This window comes from Squalius cephalus (assembly GCF_949319135.1).
Source record: "Squalius cephalus genome assembly, chromosome: 12".
NCBI lineage: Eukaryota > Metazoa > Chordata > Actinopteri > Cypriniformes > Leuciscidae > Squalius > Squalius cephalus.
Window position 1 is genome coordinate 7,773,879 of NC_137133.1, and position 20,035 is coordinate 7,793,913.

The window sequence follows — 20,035 nt, forward strand, 5'->3', positions numbered from 1 at the left end:
TTTTTTACATTTTTTTATACGGTATCTGTGACCCTGTTTTCCCCCCTAGTTGAGGTTGTGCCAAATAAACAATCATGACGGAAGCTAATTGTTATTACTCATAAATTAGTTGTGTTGACCAACGGTTTAATTCGTGTACATTTTTGCCTTGCGCGACAAAACTACATTTCCCAGCATGCTCTGTGGCTCATTTGCCCTTCATTATCATTCATTTACGCATTTTCGCTCTTTATTGTGTTGCATAAATGCTAAAATGATTTATTGTTTGTTTATAAAAGAGGACAAGGAATATGTAACATGTAGATTAAATACTTTGGAGTTCGTAAGTAGGCTAGCTTAATAATTTTAAAGGGATAGTTCGCCCAAAAATGAAAATGCTGTCCTCATTTACTCACCCTCGTGTTGTTCCAAACCTCTATGACTTACTTTCTTCTGCTGAACACAAAAGATATTTTGAAGAAAGTCGGTGACCAAACGACTGATGGACCCCATTGACTTCCATAGTAGGAAAAAAAAATACTATGGAAGTCAATGGGGACCAGCAACTGTTTAATTACCAACCTTCTTTAAAATATCTTCTTTTGTGTTAAGCAGAGGAAAGGAAATCATACAGGTTTGGAACAACATGAGGGTGAGTAAATGATGACAGAATTTTCATTTTTGAGTGAACTATCCCTTTAAGAGGAGTTGTTAAAAGTTCACATTACCAGATATTAATAGGCCTAGGTGTCTCCATCTAGTGGTGATACTGAAAACTTAAAAATTCAAAGATCTACCACCTTAACCCGAAGCACGCGAGTCTAGAAGAAAATACAAAATATTGTTTTTTTTTTACGCTTCCCAGCTTACATAAATAAGCTACAATTTTATTTTTATATTGTGTAAAGTCTACAATGACTAATAATTTCCTGCTTTCAGTTTCATTTTCAAATGTTTACTTTCACTTATAAGCTCACGGTTCTTTTCTGACACAACAAGTAGTTTTTGATAACGACATGGCGGAGGCTATACTCGGAGATCACGACCAGTACAGTTGCTCGATATGTTTGGATTTGCTGAACGATCCCGTGACAATTCCTTGTGGACACAGTTACTGTTCGAGCTGTATTAATGAATGCTGGAGTACAACGGATCATAAAGGGACATATAATTGTCCACAATGCAGACATGCCTTCAATTCAAAGCCTCCACTCAACAAAAATACAATACTTGCTGAAATAATGGAGAAACTGAGGCTACGAACAAAGCTACATATGTCAGAGGCTGCTCAAAGTCTTGCTGGACCTGGAGATATTGCATGTGATTTCTGCGCTGGAGAAGTGTTCAAAGCTGTCAAGTCTTGTCTGGAGTGTCGAGCTTCTTACTGTGAAACACACGTAAATCCACACTATGATGTTCCAGCCCTGAGGAAACACAAGCTGGTGAAAGCTACCGTCATGCCAATATGCTCCAAACATGACAAGCTCCTTGAGGTTTACTGTAGAACAGACCAGGTTTGTGTCTGCATGCACTGCTTAATGGATGACCATAAAGGCCATGACACAGTGCCATCAACAAAAGAGCGTGATGAGAAACAGGTGAAGATGTCCATCATTTCTTTCTTTCTTTCTTTAATGACTTGTTAATTAACCCAATTATAAAATGCTATTCACAAATGTTTTCAGTGAGATTAAACAGACTGTGATGGATTTGTCCTTAGATGAAACTCACAGACACTCAGACAAAAGTCAAGCAGACAATCCAGGCAAAAGAGAAAGAGCTGCAGAAGATGAAAATGGACATCACATCCCATTCAGTGAGTTCTGGTGCAAATAACTTTAACTTTACACTAATTACTGGGTGATGGATCTTGTAATTGTAAACAACATTTAAGAGATAATATTTTCTTTTGCTTTGGTTCTCCTCAGGATTCTGCAAAGGAGGCTGTGAAAAACAGTACGAAAGTCTTTACTGAATTGGCCAAATTAATTGAGAAAAGAAGTAATGAAGTGATTGAAAAGATAAAAGCTCAAGAAAAGGTTGATCTGGACCAAGGTGCAAAACTACAACAGAAACTTGAGGGGGAAATTACTGAGCTGAAGAAGAGGGAAGGAGTCCTAGAGACACTTCTACAGACAGATGACAACATCCACTTTCTTCAGGTACAACCACCATAAGCAATGTGATTATTTATTCAGAGTCTGCGTTATCATAGGCCTACATTACGTGCAGCAGTCTGGCTCTGGAAATAAAAATCCCATTCATTCATAGGGGATTTGATTTTTAATGATAACTTATATCATTAAAAACTAATTGTGACTTGATTACTGAAAAATTTACTATTGCACTATTACACAGCTCTCTGGCATACTTGATTCTGATTGGTCAATCGCGGCATTGATTGGTCAGTCACACTATTAGTGCTGTACTGTATATCAGTCCACTTATTCAGATAACTGAAACCGGTGCTACTTTCATGTTTCGTATCACGTATGTCGTATGTTTTACATAAACTAAACTGGCAAAATGTACCATCTCAATAATATATTGTAATAAAAAATAACCTTGTAATGTTGCTAGATTTGGATATTTTCTACATGTTGTACTACATTTAAGTATTCCTGTATATGACACATTAGACAATCAAAACTCAATTTTTATTAATTAGACTATTAATGCATTTTTTTCTGCAGAATTATGAGTCTGTGTCCTCTTCTTCTGGGTCTAATGGCTTCCCCAGTCGCTCTTTTAAGCCTTGCTGCTCTTATACGGATGTAAGCAAACTTGCCTGTGAACTTAAAGAGCGACTGGAGACTGTTTTCAACCAGGAAATAAATGAAACATTTAAAAAAGGTAAAATTACCAAGGTTTACTTTCACTGGTCGTATTTGTATTGTACCTATGATGAAATAGGCCTATAATATGTTTCAGATCTAGCCACAAAGATCAATCTAGTTTGCATTAAGGTTGGAGACAGAGTCCAAGTGAATCCTTCTATTAAAACCCCAAAATATGATTGGGATAAAGGTGTCAGGCATAAGAGTGTGGGTGTGGTAAAAGGCAAGATCTGTATAATTCTCATGGTCACAAATGGTACATTATGGTGCAAGGCATCACAAATGAATATGTGCTGCACACTCATTTACATGTTCTTCTTTTAGATATTTACAGTGATGAGAGTTTGGATGTCGACTCTCCTGGATCCGCATGCTGGAAAGGGATTCAGCCAGTAACTGATGATGATGAATGTGGTAAATATACAGAGCAGGACTTGAGTTTTTGTCATCTAAGTAGTAGCTGGCCTGCAAACGTCTGATTAGATCTGAACTGGATAAATATTTTTGCATGGAAACACACAAACGGGATGCTATACTGTTTTAACCCAGCTCTAGAGAGTGAGGCATTAAGAGTTTGAAATTGCCACGTCAGTAAATGATAGCCTATAAAAATTAAATTCTGCTCATTTTATTTCAGGAACCTCAACTCTCACCTGCAATATTAAGATAGGAGACAAGGTTTATGTGAAGCCATCTGTTAAAACTCCAAAATATCTATGGGGTTCAGTCAACCACAAAAGCATTGGCAGTGTAATAAGTAAGAGTGTAATCTGCTGTCACTGATCTGACAGATTGATACGGTTATTGTTAAGAACTGTCAGATTAGTATTATTTATAATCATTCACATATTAAGGCTTGCACATTCCTTTTTAGGATATTCAAATATTTTCTCTCTCTAGATGTGAAGGGTGAGACTGTGACAGTAGATTTCCCTGAGCAGGAAGGTTGGATTGGAGAGGTTTCTGAAATGGAGCTTGTAGTCAGTACTGATTTAGGTATTGCTGATTTGATATATTTTAATGCCTGTATATAGTTCTCACTGATAAGTCTAGACGTAGTTTTGTTATTTTTATTTATATACAATTTCAACAATTCATCAGTGCTCAATGTGTGCCACTCCACTTGGTTTACTCTACTTTAAGTACATGGTCCAAGCACTGATGTAGTAGTCATTAAAAACTGTATTTTTTTTTTTATACAAAGACAATATCTTCAAGAGATAACTAATCTGTGCAACATAGCCCATTGTTTTATTATCAGTGGCCTGATATTTATGTCTAATAATTTTTCCCCTCTGTATTTTTTTTATTACACCACTCAGTTTTATAACCATTTTTTCTCACTTTTTACATGTATTGTTGCCTTGTGTAATATAATAGTCTAACTTTATGCCTAACTAGTAACACTACTTCTTAGGGTCCCCCGCTCAAAAGTGCTTCAAGGAAGGAAACAGAGTCAGCATAAGATCTTCAGTGAAAGAACCAAAACATGGATGGGGATCAGTCACTCACAACAGCATCGGTGTCATTAAAAGTAAATACACACAATACCTGTCAATGATTTTATTAAATGCTAATATACTGAGATACCTTAGTCTGAAATTATACTATAATTTATGCATCACATACACATCAAATAATTTTAGGGTTATTGATATCATCTTCTATTTTCTGCAGAAATCAAGGGAGAGTCTTTGACTGTGGATTTCCCTGAGCAGAAAGAATGGACTGGTCTACTTTCAGAAATGGAGCTTGTGAGCAGTGATGTTTCAGGTAATCTGCTGGATATTAGTATTTTATTAAACAAAAACTCGTAACCACTGCTATGGTATAATTATGATACTAATATAGTTTTTATTAATATTTTGATTTTGTTTTTGTCATTTTTATTAAATGTAATTTTTTTTATTAAATATGTTTCAATATGTCTATATAGTTTTTTATTAATTTTTATTTCAGTTTTAGTTATTTTAGCACATCAAGTTCAACTAAATGAAAATGCAACCTTTGCAACTTGTTGAAATAAAATAGTTTATAATATATTATGGTCTTTGTTTTAGTTAATTATAATAATCCTGATCCATTCCTTCATGACTTTAACATTATTGCAAATATTTCTTTAAGAACCCCTCAGTTTAAGCCCTGGAGCGAGAGTCCGTGTTAAACCCACCATCAGCACTCCAGCACATGGCTGGGGAAGTGTCAACAAGCACAGCATTGGAGTGGTTGTAGGCAAGTGTTATTGGCCAGTTAGATTGTGCTGAAGAACTACAGTATTTAAAGGGGACCTATTATGACTGTAAGCTGGATCTCGAACAGTTTGTACTGATTCATCCTTGAGTAACAACTATAACCACGGTGTCCTCAGTGACTCATATGTCGGAAGTCTATGGAGACTCTTATGTTTGTTGGTACATCCAACAATAGAACATTTGTAAATAATAAAAAAAATATTGTAAATCTCTAGCTGCTGCAGTGAGTAAACAGAAAAGGCGAACTGCTTCGGCTCACTCAGGGCGGGATCTATGCTAATAGGGCAGATCCTCACCAGTCATGGGCGGAGCTTCCCTTCTCTTGTTTCCGCCCTTTCTTATTTGAAAACCTCGAAACCATGCGTTTGGAGAGATTGTAAATGATAATGGGGATTATTAAAAAAGTATTGGGTGGATTTTTATCATTATAGGCTGGTTGTTTACACACATCTGTGTTCAAACAACTTGTAAAAGTGAATTTTGCATAATAGGTCCCGTTTAAGTCACAGCTAGCTTTTTTCTCTTTTAATGACGCTTTCTTAGCCTTAGCTTTCTGACCACAAACAGAAATGTCAAAGTATAGCAGTAAAAATGTCTTTCTTCCCAATGTCTTAACAGCTATTGATGGCACCAAAGTGACTGTGAACTTCCCTGAGCAGTCTAATTGGACTGGCATTGTCTCAGAGATGGAGGCTGTACCTTAATGATGATACACAATTCAGGAGCTGTTGATTACATTTTTACTGTGCAAGGGTTTCGAATATGGAGATGTTTATGAATAATGAGGTTGCTGTTAGTTTTATGCACAGATTATAATGCCCACTGGGGTCCACTTGGGTGGCCTGATCTTTACAGTCTCAAAATACCTATATGGTAAGACTTTATTTTACAGTGTCCGTGTTACACGTTACATGTAGTTTCTATAGTAATAACTATAAATTATGCATAATTACATACAACTAACCATAAACCAAACCCTAATCCTACACTAACCCTATAGTAAGCACATGCATTTAATTAATATTACGCAGTACTTAAATGTATAATTGCACTGTAACAAGGACACCTTAAAATAAAGTGTAACTGGACCTATTTTACATGTGAATTACATAAAGATTGCATAAAAAGGCATAACATTTTTTCCACGACCATTATATACTAAAATGAATGTGTTAACATATGCTAATGTATGTCTTTTTTATTTATTTACAATATATGCTAATATGTAGCTTAAGTGTGTTTATGTTCTTTTCATTTTTGTATGACTGCTCACAAGTATTGGGTTTCTTGGGTTGACTTAGAATTGCTATTTCTTTTATTCCTTTTAATTTATTTTGGAATGTTTTTGTAAAGAATTGTAATGTTTTTGTTTTAAACAAATTAATAATTTCTTTTCAAACCCTGAAATGGTTGGGTTGTAAATTATTGGCAGCATTGCAGAAACTCTATCAAGTAAAAAAAAATAAAGAGATCATTTTATTCTAAAACATCACACAAGTTGGCAGAAAAGATTGCATAAATACATGAAATATGGGTTAACAATAAAAACATAACAGATTCTCATTTCTGTGTGTGTTTAATGCACCTTTGACGGAAACCTAATGAGCAGGCAGACACGAAGAACTAATATTCATGCGTTGTGTTTATTCCTGTAACACAAGTATATATATTATATTCTCTTTGGAGACAGTGGGTTCAAACATACACACACAAATGAATCTGCTCTCAGCTTCCATTTCTCCTGTTGGAGGGTGTGGCTGCACTGATAATACTATTGGACAAAGGTGAACGACCCACTATTTTCTTAAAAGTCGCCAACAGAGGTCACCCAGCCATCATTAAAGGTAAGGTATATGCAATTTCGGAGTGGATAGCAATAGCAAACTAGCTTTGAAAGCATTAAATCCCACCCTCCCTTCAGAGCTCCCCCCAAAGCCATGCCTCCTTCAAAACATATTTTAAAGCGAATTCTATTTTTCCTATGTAGAATTTAAATAGGTCCGATACATTTTGTGGTCTGCACCGACTCGTGCATTTGATCCGCTCTGTGCTATCTTGGCTTTGGATGGAGCAGACTGTGCTGCACTGGTTCATGTGACACTAACGCAAATCCAGACTTCTTTCGCCTCAGTGGAAAGCATATTTACACTGTCTTAATCGGCCCTTATCCCCTATAGTGCATTCCGTGCCATTCAATATATATAGAAAAGCTTCAGTGTCTGTTTATAGTGTAGGGGGCGGGATGCTTCAGATTCTAGAGAGCATTTGATTAGACAGAAAATATTATGAGAAGCTTAAGTGCTGTGCTAGTTATGTCATTAAAATAGTTAATCCATACTGGCGGAAGACTGTAGTGGAGACTGTAATTTTTGAATGCTTATATCTTCTAAATGTGAATTTTGTCATTGTTTTGGAGCACACAAGCTTATAGGCAGCTGCAGATATGAAAAAAAAAAAAAACCTAACCCTAAAAAAATTCTAACAAAAGGTTTCTCAGCTGTTTTTTTTTTTTTGTAGTATCAGGTGTCCTTAATAACATACTAAAAGTTTACCAAAGTTTGACTACTAGAAAGGTATAATTTTCAAGATGGCGTCCAAGATGGGCAGGAAGCCCTTAAAATATCCTAACTCCTTCATTATTTGACCTAGCCAAGTAATCTTGGTGTCTAACCCCATGTTTTCTGGGTCTATGGATCCATTGGTCTTGTCTAAATTGCACTGACATGATTACATACTTTGATTACATACTACATTCTTTGTTTGGGGTAAACCAGAGATGTTAACGATATAGCCTATGTCATGTAACTCCTACTCAGTATGTGTATTTGGACAAATACCCTTTTTTTTTGCTAAAACACAGACTTGACATTCAATGTAAAAGTTATTGCACCCAAAAGTAACTTAAATTGGAGCTGTATAACTTTGATCATAAACAACTCTGAATTAGCCCGAACAGAGGCATGTGTGTGAACCCTCTAATCTGGTCACTCATTTCAGTTTGAATAAGGGAATACATATAATGCATCCTCTATGTTTTTGAGTATAAAGGTGGCATTATACTAAACCTCAGGTTTAGTCAAATTCAGGTAAACCTTCATACTTGAACCGCGGTTTCTTCAGCTACTACTTCCTCGTCCCAAAGAAGGATGGGGGTCGGCGAGCTGCAAGCCGTCTCGCTGGCCGTGGATCATTTTCTTCCGGCCCTGATAGGCTGTCATGTCATTGTCAGGACGGACAACATGACAGTGGTGTCCCATGTAAATCGCCAGGAAGGCTCGCGGTCGCGTACTCTCGACAGGCATGCAGACCGCCTCCTCCTTTGCATGGCTCAAGACAGGTTTCTTTCGCTGAGAGCATTTCACATTCCAGGGGACCTGAACAACGCAGCAGACTTTCTGATAGCCCAATTCTGGCCATCCCAGACGTGGTTCTCGGAACTGATCTCCCTGGTGGAGGGGTCCCCTTGGCAGATTCCTATCGGGAGAGATCTGCTGTCTCAGCTCCAGGGAAGGATTTGGCATCTCTGCACACTTTTATTAGGTTTTATATCTTGGATTAAGATGAGGCCCCTGGTTCCCGGGTTCTTTCTGTATGAACTGGTCGCCTAGGTCCTAGTTGAGTCTGGTCTGGCAAAAAAAAAAGTTATAGGAAAGTTCCTTGTTGGGCCAGATCTTGCAGCGCTTAGCTTGGTGTGTATGGTATATCGTTCCCATTGCGTCATCGCCACACAACGTAGAGTGAACCTATGAAAGAGAACGTTTCAGGTTACTCGCGTAACCCATGTTCTCTGAATAGGGAACGAGACGCTGCGTTCGCTGCCAAGCTCCTCTTGCTGCCGAAGGAGCTTCTTCTCTATCGGTGGAAAATCTGAGGAGCAGATGGCGCGTTCACTGTATAAGAGTGAGTGACGTAACGCCGCTGAGGAGGTGCCCACACCATCAGCCAATGAATTGGCGTAATTCTATACGGGTTCAGACAATCAGCACATGCCTTCACCTGGCAGCCCTGTTTTGACTAATTTTACAGTACCACACATTTCGAATTAATTTATTCTTTAATGGAATCAAAATAATGGTTATGAACCACAGAAACCACCAACACTAGGCAAAACGATATGAGAAAGGAGAAATATGCTTATATTACTTAAGTGAAATAGTCGTTTCCTACAACTATCTGAGACAAACGTTCAATTTAAGGGTCATTGGTGTGGTGATAAGGAGATTCAATATTAATAGAATTCTTTCTACAAGTGATCTGGAATAATGCCATTTGTGAAGACAAAAACAAATGCATATGGTATAATTTATTTATTTGATAAAACATTCAGAGAAAACACATTTCTTTCTTTCAAATAATATAATAATATTATTATTTAACAAATAATAATTATGTTATGGATAATGCAGATACAGGAGAGGAATGTGGATGGTGAACAGTGATTTATTGAATAACAAAGGTGCAGGGATGAGGTGAGCCAAAGGGTCTTGGCGGAGACACAGAGGGAAGGAAGACGCTGGAGACAGGGAGATCACTGGATACAAAGGGGAAGAGTCCACATACATCAAATGAGGTCGGACAATGAACTGTGGTAAGGAGTGTGCATTTGTAGGGGCAGTGATGAGGGTATTGATGATGTGTAGGTGTGTGTGATTGGAGATGCCGTGCAGGTGAGGACCAGGAGGGATGCTGGGAAGTGTAATGCAGAGGATGGTGACTAGGTGTAAATTTGACAAATTACTGTGATGTGAAAAAACATTGATATATTATCTTGAAGTGTATTACATAATGTATGTGTGTGTGTGTGTGTGTATATATATATATATATATATATATATATATATATATATATACATATATATATATATATATATATGTATATGTGTGTGTGTGTGTGTGTGTTATATAATGTTAGTATTTCTTGCTGTCTATAATTAAGCTGAATAAAGAAGCATTGCATTAATGCTTTACAATAATAAGAATCACCATGGAAATGAAAAAACAAAACAAAATGCTGAACAAAAAATGCTTTTATTTTCTTTATAAACAATTTTTTTTTTTTGGTATGAATGTATTTAATGATCCATTTCCATTCAGTGTAACTAACACTTAGAAAGCAGCAGTGGTATGATTTACAGAAACAGGTTCTCTTTCATCATCTCGTGTTCGAGATCCACCTATGGGAAGGGCATCCATACCAGACCTCTGCAGAAGCATCCAATTGCACCAAGTCTGGCTAGACAGACAGAAGAGCGCAGCCAATGCCAGGTAAGGCCCCGCCCCCTTACCTAGGGGCATATAACGCCTGCAAGCGCTGCTATTCTCCAGTTGACATTCACTTCTCGCGATCTCTACACTGTTCGGTTGTATCTACGCTGCTCACTTGTGTGTCTTCAGGAGGACATATCGCCTGATCAGCCTCCGCCAGACGTGACAGTCGTCTTTTCAGCCTTTCTGCTGTGTTCTGCATCCGGAGCCGCCCGCGCTCTCGCCGTTTCTCACCTGCTCCTCCTTCCACGGCTACCTGCCACGGATTTTTCCGAGTTCTTCACCGGAATGTCGCTGTCTAAATCTACCGCTTCCCTGGGGAACAGCCTATCACGGGCCTGCCCGGCCGCGCGTGGTGCGCTCATCGCCACTAAGGACCTTCACTTGTTCTGCGTGGTCTGCTTGGGCCTCAAACACCTCTACGGGGTGCCACCACACTTATTTGGGCTGACCAGCCCAATCCCGCATTCCCCGAAGAGGACATCTTCGTGGGCAACCTCACGCTCGTCGACGAACCAGCCGGTTCCGGCGATGAGGATGACGCGGCCCTTCTTGGGGTCTCAGAGGATGAGGAGGCCATCCCGCCCTCTGGCGTTCCCGAGGCTAGCGCCCACACGGCCTTTCCTCATTCCATCCTCCTGGAAGTTTGCCTCAACATTGAGTGGCCGGCTCCACAGAGCGCCACCGACCAGGAGAGGGATATTTACGACGGGAAAGTGTTGGGACCCCCTCCTGGTCCGAGGAAACAACTCTTCCCCATCTTGCAGCGTGCACGAAGCACATGAGGCACAATTGGATTGACCCGCTCGACTTTAAACATGGTCTCACGGGCCGCATACAAGTCCTCTGCCTTGGCTGTCAGGGCCCTGAACTTCTCTTCACTCCTCTCCGCTTACCAGGCAGAGATTTTGGACGAATTAGGGCAACAGCTGGAAAAGGGAACTCCTTGTCTACCCTTGTGGAAGGAGATCCTCACGGTGAACGACCTCGTCCTCCGTAACGCCTGCGGGCGCTCTATGCCGCTGTCTGTAATGGGAGAGCGCGCGCTCTGGCTTAACCTGTCGGGCTTTCCTAACAGTGAGAAGGGGCGCATCGCGGGCGCGTCGGCTGGGCTCTCTTTGGCCCCACCGTCGCATTGATGCAACAACAGTGTGACGACAAAAAGGAGGATGAGGCCTTCAAGTTATGCCTTCCTAGGAAGGCGGCCCCACGCCAGACACCCCCTGCGTGTTTGCCTAATCCACCTGCCATGGGACTGCCACTAGGGAAGCACTGCTAAGCGGCCGCGGCTGGATGACCATCTAACCCTACCCCCACCGACTCGAAACGCAAGCGGCCTGTCTGATGTTCGGCCGATGGGGGCCTTCGGACTCTCTTCCTGTCCCAGAACCCCTGTCCAAAAGACGCAGGGTCTCCCACGGATGGGTCGGTTCCCCTCCTCTCGAGGCTGCCCAGCCCATGTGTTTAGTGGACTTTGTGTCCCCCCCCCCACCCGTTCAGGGGGTCTGTTGTGAGGAAAAGTACAAAAGCAGTGTCACTATGATATTTTGTGTTTCCTTCAAAACCTCATGGAAAAAGGGAGGTCTTTTCCCACAATTAAGGTCTACCTGGCTGTGATTTCAGCCTGTCATGTGGGTTTTGAGGGCTCAACAGTCGGGCAGCATCCTCTAATCCGCAGATTTATGAAGGGTGCCCGTCGCTCTTTGCCAGTCGTCAGGAGAACTGTTCCTGAGTGGGACCTCTCCATGGTGCTGGAGGCTCTGTCTCAATATCCTTTTGAGCCTCTGGGAAGTATTTCCCTAAAGCTGTTGTCCTTCAAGACAGCTTTGCTCTTGGCCTTGGCATCAGCTAAACGTGTCAGTGAGCTATATGCACTCTCGGTTCATCCCTCGTGCACTAAATTTTCTCTTAGTAGAGATAAGGTTTCCCTTAAGCCTAATCTGGCCTTCATGCCGAAGTGCTTCCCTGCGTTCACTTCGGAGGTGTTGGAGCTGTCCGCTTTTCACCCTCCACCTTTTTCCTCCCCGGAGGATGAGAGGCTAAATGCTCTGTGTCCCGTCCGTGCTTTACAGACATATATGACCAGGACCAGTGCTTTCCGGAAGAGCGACCAGCTCTTTATTTCATGGGCGCCCCCTCATAGAGGGAATCCCATATCTAAGCAACGCCTCTCACATTGGCTTGTGAATGCTATAGCTTTGGCTTATGAATCAAAGGGAGTGCAGGCCCCAGGGGACATCAAAGCTCATTCCACGAGGGGCTTTAGCTGCCTCTTGGGCTTTGTTTAGGGGAATGTCACTGCAGGACATCTGCTCCGCTGCCAGTTGGGCTTCTCCTCATACCTTTGTGCGTTACTACCGGCTGGATGTCACCAGAATCTCAGTAGCACATTAGGTTTTAGGGGTGGGGTCTTCTTAGCCCTTCCCTGCAACCCCGTTGGAAGTAACGAATAAGGAGTGAATGGGCTGGCAGGCCATGCACATTCCTGTCACCAAGCATGCATTTCCATTACTTTTCTGGGTGTATATGCACATTGGTGTTGCTGGGGTTATTATCGTGTGTGTGCTGCATACATGTTTCATGTCCTGCATGTGCACTGCAGTCATGTGTGTGCGTCAGGATTGCAGGTTCATGATTATGGGACGTGTCAGGCACCGCCTCCCTGGGGCGACCATCCTTCTCTGGCTTTCAGAACCTCACTGTGAGTGTATTGGGCAATCGGGGAGCTGTCCATGTCTCTCCCATAGGTAGATCTCGAACACGAGATGATGAAAGAGAACAATAGGTTACTGTCGTAACCCCGGTTCTCTGAAACATCGAGTGGAGAGATCCACCAGCTTTGCCCCGCTTGCCGCACGAGAAGCGAATATACTTACTGTAGAATAGCAGCGCTTGCAGGCGTTATATGCCCCTAGGTAAGGGGGCGGGGCCTTACCTGGCATTGGCTGCGTGCTTCTGTCTGTCTAGCCAGACTTTGTGCAATTGGATGCTTCTGCAGAGGTCAGGTACAGATGCCCTTCCCATAGGTGGATCTCTCCACTTGATGTTTTAGAGTGTTCTCTCACTTTGCATAATGCACTATTTGAATCCAGTGCAGTCGGAAAATCTGAAGTTCAGAAAGCGGTATTAGAGAATGTGTTGATTTTAGTGTGCGTTTCAGTTGTATGATCCATTTTTTAGCAAACAGAAACATCAGCCTGCTTAATGACTGTATTTTGATTTACTTTTTGTCTCGGCTAGCAAATTTGCACAAAACAATACTGTGAGTGTCTTAAAGGAGTCATAACCTAGTATTACCTTGGATACCTACTGCTGTATTATAGTCTTTCAGGCCCTTCTAAAAAAGAAAAGTGGAAAAAAAAATAAACACAGAGCTCCTCAGACCCTTATTTCTGAAGGCATTATTGTCTCGCGAGATCTGTTGCGATATTTTGGCTGTCGTGGACGGTCATTTTAATAATGCAAATGAGGGGCGCGTTGATTGGTGGCAGGAAGGAGGGGGGTTGACATCGCAGGTAACGCTTTAGCATATCATTCCAAAATGACATCATGGCGCAAGTTATGAATGAACCCGACCTGGCCGCGACCGGCTTCCCGGCCAGTGTATAAGTATGAGGCGCCGTTTAGGGCTTAAATCAAACTTCATTCACGCACACATATATGAAACACGCTTGCATACATACTAAGTAGTCACACATACATGTATATGAACTCTCCACGCACATACTCATATGAGACGCGAGCACACACACACAAACTCGCGCACATAACGTTACTCATATAAGACGCGAGCACACACACACACACAAACTAGACGGCGCCTCATATAGGCTATAAGCGTTAGGCAATCAATAAACAATAGCCGAATTCATGATGATCTCAGTCATTTGTTGTTTGCAAAGTAACGTTAGCAGCCATTCCCCATGTTTACCTCGAAGCTAATACTCCCGCTAGCATACAATAGCCGCATTAGCAGTTAGCTGCTGTTTGTTACACACAGTAGAGCAATAAAAACTCAGTCTTACCGTTTCAATTTCAGGCAAGTCTCTGATGGTTGGAATTGCACCTTTTTCCAAACAGAGCTTCGAGGCCAACTTCGCCTGATATTGCCCCAAATTTGTGTATGATTCCTGTGTGAACTGTTTAGCGCAGACTCCTAACGATAAGCCAGTTGAAAGGGTTGTTGGGACAGCGTCATTAAAAATGAATTTCATCCACTGGTCCCTGATAGTTTGGTCCGTTTTTGGTAGAGAAAACACATTTACATGTTGTTTGTGGCAGTCAACCACAGAGCAACTCAGGTGTGTGTACTCGTTTCTCCATCTTTCTCGACTGAACTGAATATGAGGGGGAGAGGGGCGGGCTTCCCGCGGCATAGGTTTGCGGTGTCCATATATGGGATATCCTGCCCCGTCTTGACGTCAAGAGGGGGCTGAAATCAAAATCTCGTATTTGAGTGCGCGTGCACGCGCGCTGGTTTATTTACCCTGAGGTAAACAAACGCTTCACTTTTAAATATCGGCTTCCCGGCCAGTGTATAATCGTTAGGCAATCATAACATACATTGATTCTCGTGGAAAAGTGAAAATTGCAGGTTATGACTCCTTTAAAAGCATTATCAAAAATATGTTGAAAATGTATTGCATTGTGAGCCATCATTTTCCATAAAAAGAGTTCATTTCTAAATGTGTGTATTTCAAGTAAATCCATTATCTTTGTGTTGTGGCGCTTCCTCTTAAAAACCAAACACACAAGATGTGAATTATTTAATAATAGTATTTATTGTTTATATTTTGGTGTTAAGACAACCATAACAAATTTAAGATGATCCTCTGAATCTGCCAAAGAAGAGGATGCTGTTGGTGGGGTTGTGCCTGATGTAGAATAAGAACGGGTGATCTGCCATGAAGTGCTCTTCTCGAAGCTTACAGTTGTCCGCAACGCCTGCTGTAGCTGCTGCCGCCTCTGTGCCTTCTTCATTCACATCAACAAATGCCTTATGGGCCACCGCTGAAATGAAGAGGCCACCCTGACTGCTCATGGCTGTCAGATCAGCCTTTCCTTCCAGGAAAACAGAAGTCATCCCCATCCTCATCAATGTTTTTGGTAAGGAGCTCTCAACCTCCAGTTTGAACTTTGGCAAATAGACTATGATATCTGTCTGGGTGTCCATATTGTTTCTGTTGGTCCATTCATGAAGCTTGTCAAGGGTCAACTCACTCTCCAGCTGTCAAACACACATATACAAAATAATACTGTTCAGTCTCTGAACATACAAGATACCAAATATAATCAAGAAGATCAGTACAAAAACATTTAGCCAACCTTCAGAAGAGGGTCAGAGCCATCCTGAGTTTCCTCAGGAAGAAGGATCAACATGCTGAGCTCCTCCTTCACGTATGGCAACTCCAGCACTTGCAAGCGGTGCTCATATATGTAGCTGAAGGGGAACGTTTTCTTCTGGTTCATCATTTGCACTGGTTGGCTCTCATTCTGATAAAAGATAGATACATGTGCAAATGAAAGAGTGAACAGGAAGAATATGACTCTCTGTCAAGTAGGTATGATGTAATACATCAAGTGTAAGGACGTACCACTGCAGTTGTACAATATTTTGCAAACAGACTTTGATTTTGATTCAGCACAGAAATGTTTCTGTGTTAAATAAGAATTGCACCTGGTTTATTTTAAATGGCATTTCTCTAGTGTCTTGAGCATTAAATCTCTGCAGCCAGTTCCCTTTGAAGTAGATGGCATTAACCAGAACTAGTTTGGTATCTCCAGTCACTATTCCTGGTTTGAGAAGATCTCTGATTTTATCTGAAAAACACAAGTTTGTGTTTCTGACTTCACATCTGTGACTTTTAAAAAAGGTTTTCTAGCAACAGGTCCAAACAAATTATTTTATCCAAAATAGAACTGTATAATTGTTCTTCTCACTCTCAGTCTGCTCTTCCACCCATTTGTTAATGAGCTGTCTTGACTTGTCCGATGCTCCACTGAAGTCCACAGCCTGAAGGTCAGCGTGGTACAGCTTCAGGGTGGACTCCAAATACTCCTGCAGGACACATGACAACACATTCAGCAAAAAAGAGGCCTCAAGAAAGACCTTGAGATTAGAAAGTTTAACTTTAATGGAGCCAAAATGTTACATATCTTGGATTAGCCTCAAAATGTCTCATTGTTAAAGGCAGAATGGTCTCACAGGTAAGAAGCTGAAGGTTTTCTCTCCATAAAGGCGGTTGGCCAGTTTGAGGATATAGGAGGCTGATGGACTGTTGATCGATGAGGTGAGGGTCTCAAAATGAGAGTGAACATCAGACACAGAACTGAAGGACAAAACCTGCACAGAGAAATACTTTTTAAATAATAATACATCACAATTTTGGCATTGTGATGTATGCCAATAGTATGAGTGTAAAAGTTTTTCAGCACACATGTGTTTGTTTACACAAGAGAGGCTTTGCATATAATATTTTACACTACTGGCATATTATCATAGATTTCTCTTTTATTCAAAAGAAAAACAAAAACATGCCTGTGGAAAGACTAAACTACGAGTGTGCACTGAAGAGCCTGTTCTGAGCACATTTATTACTGAGCACAAAACTAAATCAAGGATTTCATATAATTTTCATTGAAGTTTGTGGTCCGTTGTCAAGCAAGGAATGTATTATCTAAATGAGTCTGTAATTAAAACAAATACATATAACATGCTGAGGGTAGGCACAAATTGGCCTTTGTGGCTACAATCTCAAACATTTTATTCTAGGTCCATTTTAGTTGTTTTTTCTTTAGTATTTTGAGGCAAGCTTCTTCTAAAAGAGCCACTGGTGGAGTGAGAGAAAGCAGCTGTTATCATTTGTTTACATACTTCACCTCTCCCTCTCTCTGTTGAGTCAGTCGCTCACTGGTTGTATCACAATCTGCATGCACTCTTTGTGCAGCTCAGCAGCAGCTCATTTGCATTTAAAGGGATACACACTAAAACGGTGCGTCGTTCTGAGCCCCCAAAAAATGACAATTTAAACATGCTGTAAAAAATGATCTGTTGTGTATTTTGAGCTAAAACTTCACAGTCTTATTTTATATCTTGTGAAAAGGGGCATAATAGGTGCCCTTTAATACTTTGCATTCAGTATTGAAGTGAATTGCAGTCTAAGCATATTCAAAAACTTTCTAAAAGACTAAAAACATCTGATTGACAATGTATTCAGTCATGAATACCAATTCATGCCATTTTCTAATATGCAGTCAATATGTAGGCTAACTGTATGTGACTAGTTCCAGAGACTATTTGATCTTCTATCATGAATTTATTAGCTTATAGTAGGGAACTGAACTCATTTAAACTGAATGACAATAAGTTATTCTGAAAGAGAGAACTGTTTGCTTTGGAAATTGTAATGAGATGGCCACATCAACATGAATGATGTTTTATTAACAAAGTTCGGGAGGAGCACGTTCAAATAATTGATCCAATTATTACATCATTCCAACCAGCTGTCAACAATCAGTAATCAACATGTCTATCCAATCAGCATGAGTGGAGACCTATATATACTCATTTGACTTAATATTCCTCGACACTTTTTCAGCATCCCTCCACCACCCCGTCTCCTCACACTCATAACCAGCAACACGGGGGGGAGTACTCTAGGTTCGGGCCCAATATCTGAGCTCGGAGCCCTCTCCCCGGACAGCACGCCAAATATGCATACCATTTATTCTATCTAACTTATTTGTAAGTGTGAACTCGTGAAATGATTATCTGAAATGTCAGGAAGAATAATGATAATTCAAAGAAACTCAAAGTTACACAGAATTTTTTTTTAAACTGCCGTAATGTTTTCTCAACCCTAATTAAAACTAATTTATTAATGAAAGCATTCTCAAATCATTTTTAAAATAATTATCAGGCTCTATGAGAACATAGCCTGATAATTATTTTAAAAATGATTTGAGAATGCTTTCATTAATAAATTAGTTTATTTATTAATGAAAGCATTAATAATGCTTATAATGCCCCTATAATGGGTTGTGTTTTGTTTCCCAGTCACCGATTTTGCGTAAAAACTGGTAGAATTCACACAGTTACAAAAAAATCATTGGAAACCCTCACAGCCCTTGCTTGGTCTCCTTCCGCCCATCATAGCCTACCTTTGCCATTTCTTTAGATGTGTCTCCTCGGGCTCCTAAGTAAACCATGCTGAGCGCTGCGCTGATGCTCAATGGGGAAAAGAACATGTTTCCCTCGGCGTTGCTCGCGCTCAGAGCCCGATAGAGATCCAGAGCGAAGAGACTGTTAGCACGAGCGACACCCTCCATGACTGATGATGATACTGCAAAAAGAGCCCAAGTATTATGATAGCACCATAATTTATCCCATCGTTACAATAGCGCTTCTGACAAAACAATTAGCCTACGAGTCAGACAACCTGTCAGGGAAACGCAGAAGTAGGCTAGTAGCCTACATTAGTGTTCATTACTATGGGAAACAAAACTGCAGATCTGTGGGCCGTTTTTTTAGACACACATATTGATTAAGCCTATTAGGCTACTTACATTTAATGAAAGATGCTTGTCCCAAACGTACGTCTGTGTGAGAGAGAAACCTGCCCCAGAGTCATGCGATATAAATGATCAGCAACGCCCATGAGCAGAAAAAAAAAACTAGACAAGCAAACTGCAGAAGTTAGACATAATAGAGTTAGTCTCACTCAGGCACGGCGCCAGGATTCCAGTTTTGGATGGGCCAGACCAAATGTGGGTGCATGGGCCTTAAATTACAAACAAACGTTATCAATCACTGTTTAACCTAATAAAAATTACTGACTAATATACTGTTATTATCTGTGCATATATCGATTTTAATAGCTTGATGCTCTTTAAATATTTTGTTGCATTGTAAAAAGTTTCGGTGCATAGGACGGACCTATTTTGTATTGTATCTTAATTTTGATCAATGTTTTATCAAATGCTTCGTATTTAATAAATAAGAAGCAAATGCCTATGCAGACATAATAAGGCGACGGCACGATCACGATCACTTGCATTGCACGTGAACTGGGCGCCGAAACTCAGCTTGTGCCTCACAGATTTGAGAAATATAGGCTATTATAGAAAGCTTGAAATGTCTAACAAAAATATTAAAAACCAAAAGAAAACCAAAAGAAAAAGGCTACTCTCTGAGTGCCTGATGTGCATTTAACATCGCTGGCGCTCATTGCGAGTCCGCATCGAAAACACCAGTTTATTAATAAACAATTAAATGTCCCCTTGCTATTTTAGACACATTCATAATCATTATTTTTACCGGTTCTTTGTGGAAAGCTTTATGCGTGCGGTCGTGCGCTTGAGTGCGGCTTTAAACTGTCATTATCCTGTAGGCTATATAGCCTATTTAAGTAATCTGGTGTGTGTGTGTGTGTGTGTGTGTGTATATATATATATATATATATATATATATATATATATATATATATATATATATATATATATATATATATATATATATATATATATAATATTAGTATTTATTGCTGTCTATAATTAAGCTGAATAAAGAAGCATTGCATTAATGTTTTACAATAATAAGAATCACCATGGAAATGAAAAAACAAAACAAAATGCTGAACAAAAAATGCTTTTATTTTCTTTATGAACAATTATTATTTTATTTAATTGGTGTGAATGTATTTA

At 40.3% G+C, this 20,035-nt stretch overlaps 2 protein-coding genes across 4 annotated transcripts; one reads left to right on the top strand and one right to left on the bottom strand.

Moving 5' to 3' along the window:
- Window positions 1-741: 741 nt before the first annotated feature.
- On the top strand, window positions 742-6,630 carry LOC307168216 (uncharacterized protein). 3 transcript variants are annotated; one of them, XM_079887929.1, is made up of 11 exons: window positions 742-1,577; window positions 1,700-1,795; window positions 1,908-2,141; window positions 2,673-2,832; window positions 3,141-3,230; window positions 3,454-3,573; window positions 3,717-3,812; window positions 4,234-4,350; window positions 4,494-4,589; window positions 4,941-5,048; window positions 5,687-6,630. In XM_079887929.1, the coding sequence occupies exons 1-11, from the start codon at window positions 996-998 to the stop codon at window positions 5,770-5,772; spliced, it is 1,785 nt and encodes a 594-aa protein (XP_079744055.1). In that variant the 5' UTR covers window positions 742-995; the 3' UTR covers window positions 5,773-6,630. The 3 variants fall into 3 exon arrangements, with proteins under 3 accessions (XP_079744055.1, XP_079744057.1, XP_079744056.1); XM_079887931.1 differs by lacking the exon at window positions 3,454-3,573; XM_079887930.1 differs by lacking the exons at window positions 3,454-3,573; window positions 3,717-3,812.
- Window positions 6,631-15,101: 8,471 nt separating this feature from the next.
- On the bottom strand, window positions 15,102-18,946 carry LOC307168757 (leukocyte elastase inhibitor-like). Its single transcript, XM_079888995.1, has 7 exons — window positions 18,899-18,946; window positions 18,494-18,675; window positions 16,539-16,676; window positions 16,274-16,391; window positions 16,011-16,153; window positions 15,659-15,826; window positions 15,102-15,560 (listed from the first exon to the last, which is right to left on the bottom strand). Exons 2-7 carry the CDS (start codon window positions 18,659-18,661, stop codon window positions 15,153-15,155), a joined length of 1,143 nt encoding a protein of 380 aa, XP_079745121.1. The 5' UTR covers window positions 18,662-18,675; window positions 18,899-18,946; the 3' UTR covers window positions 15,102-15,152.
- Between the last annotated feature and the right edge of the window lie 1,089 nt (window positions 18,947-20,035).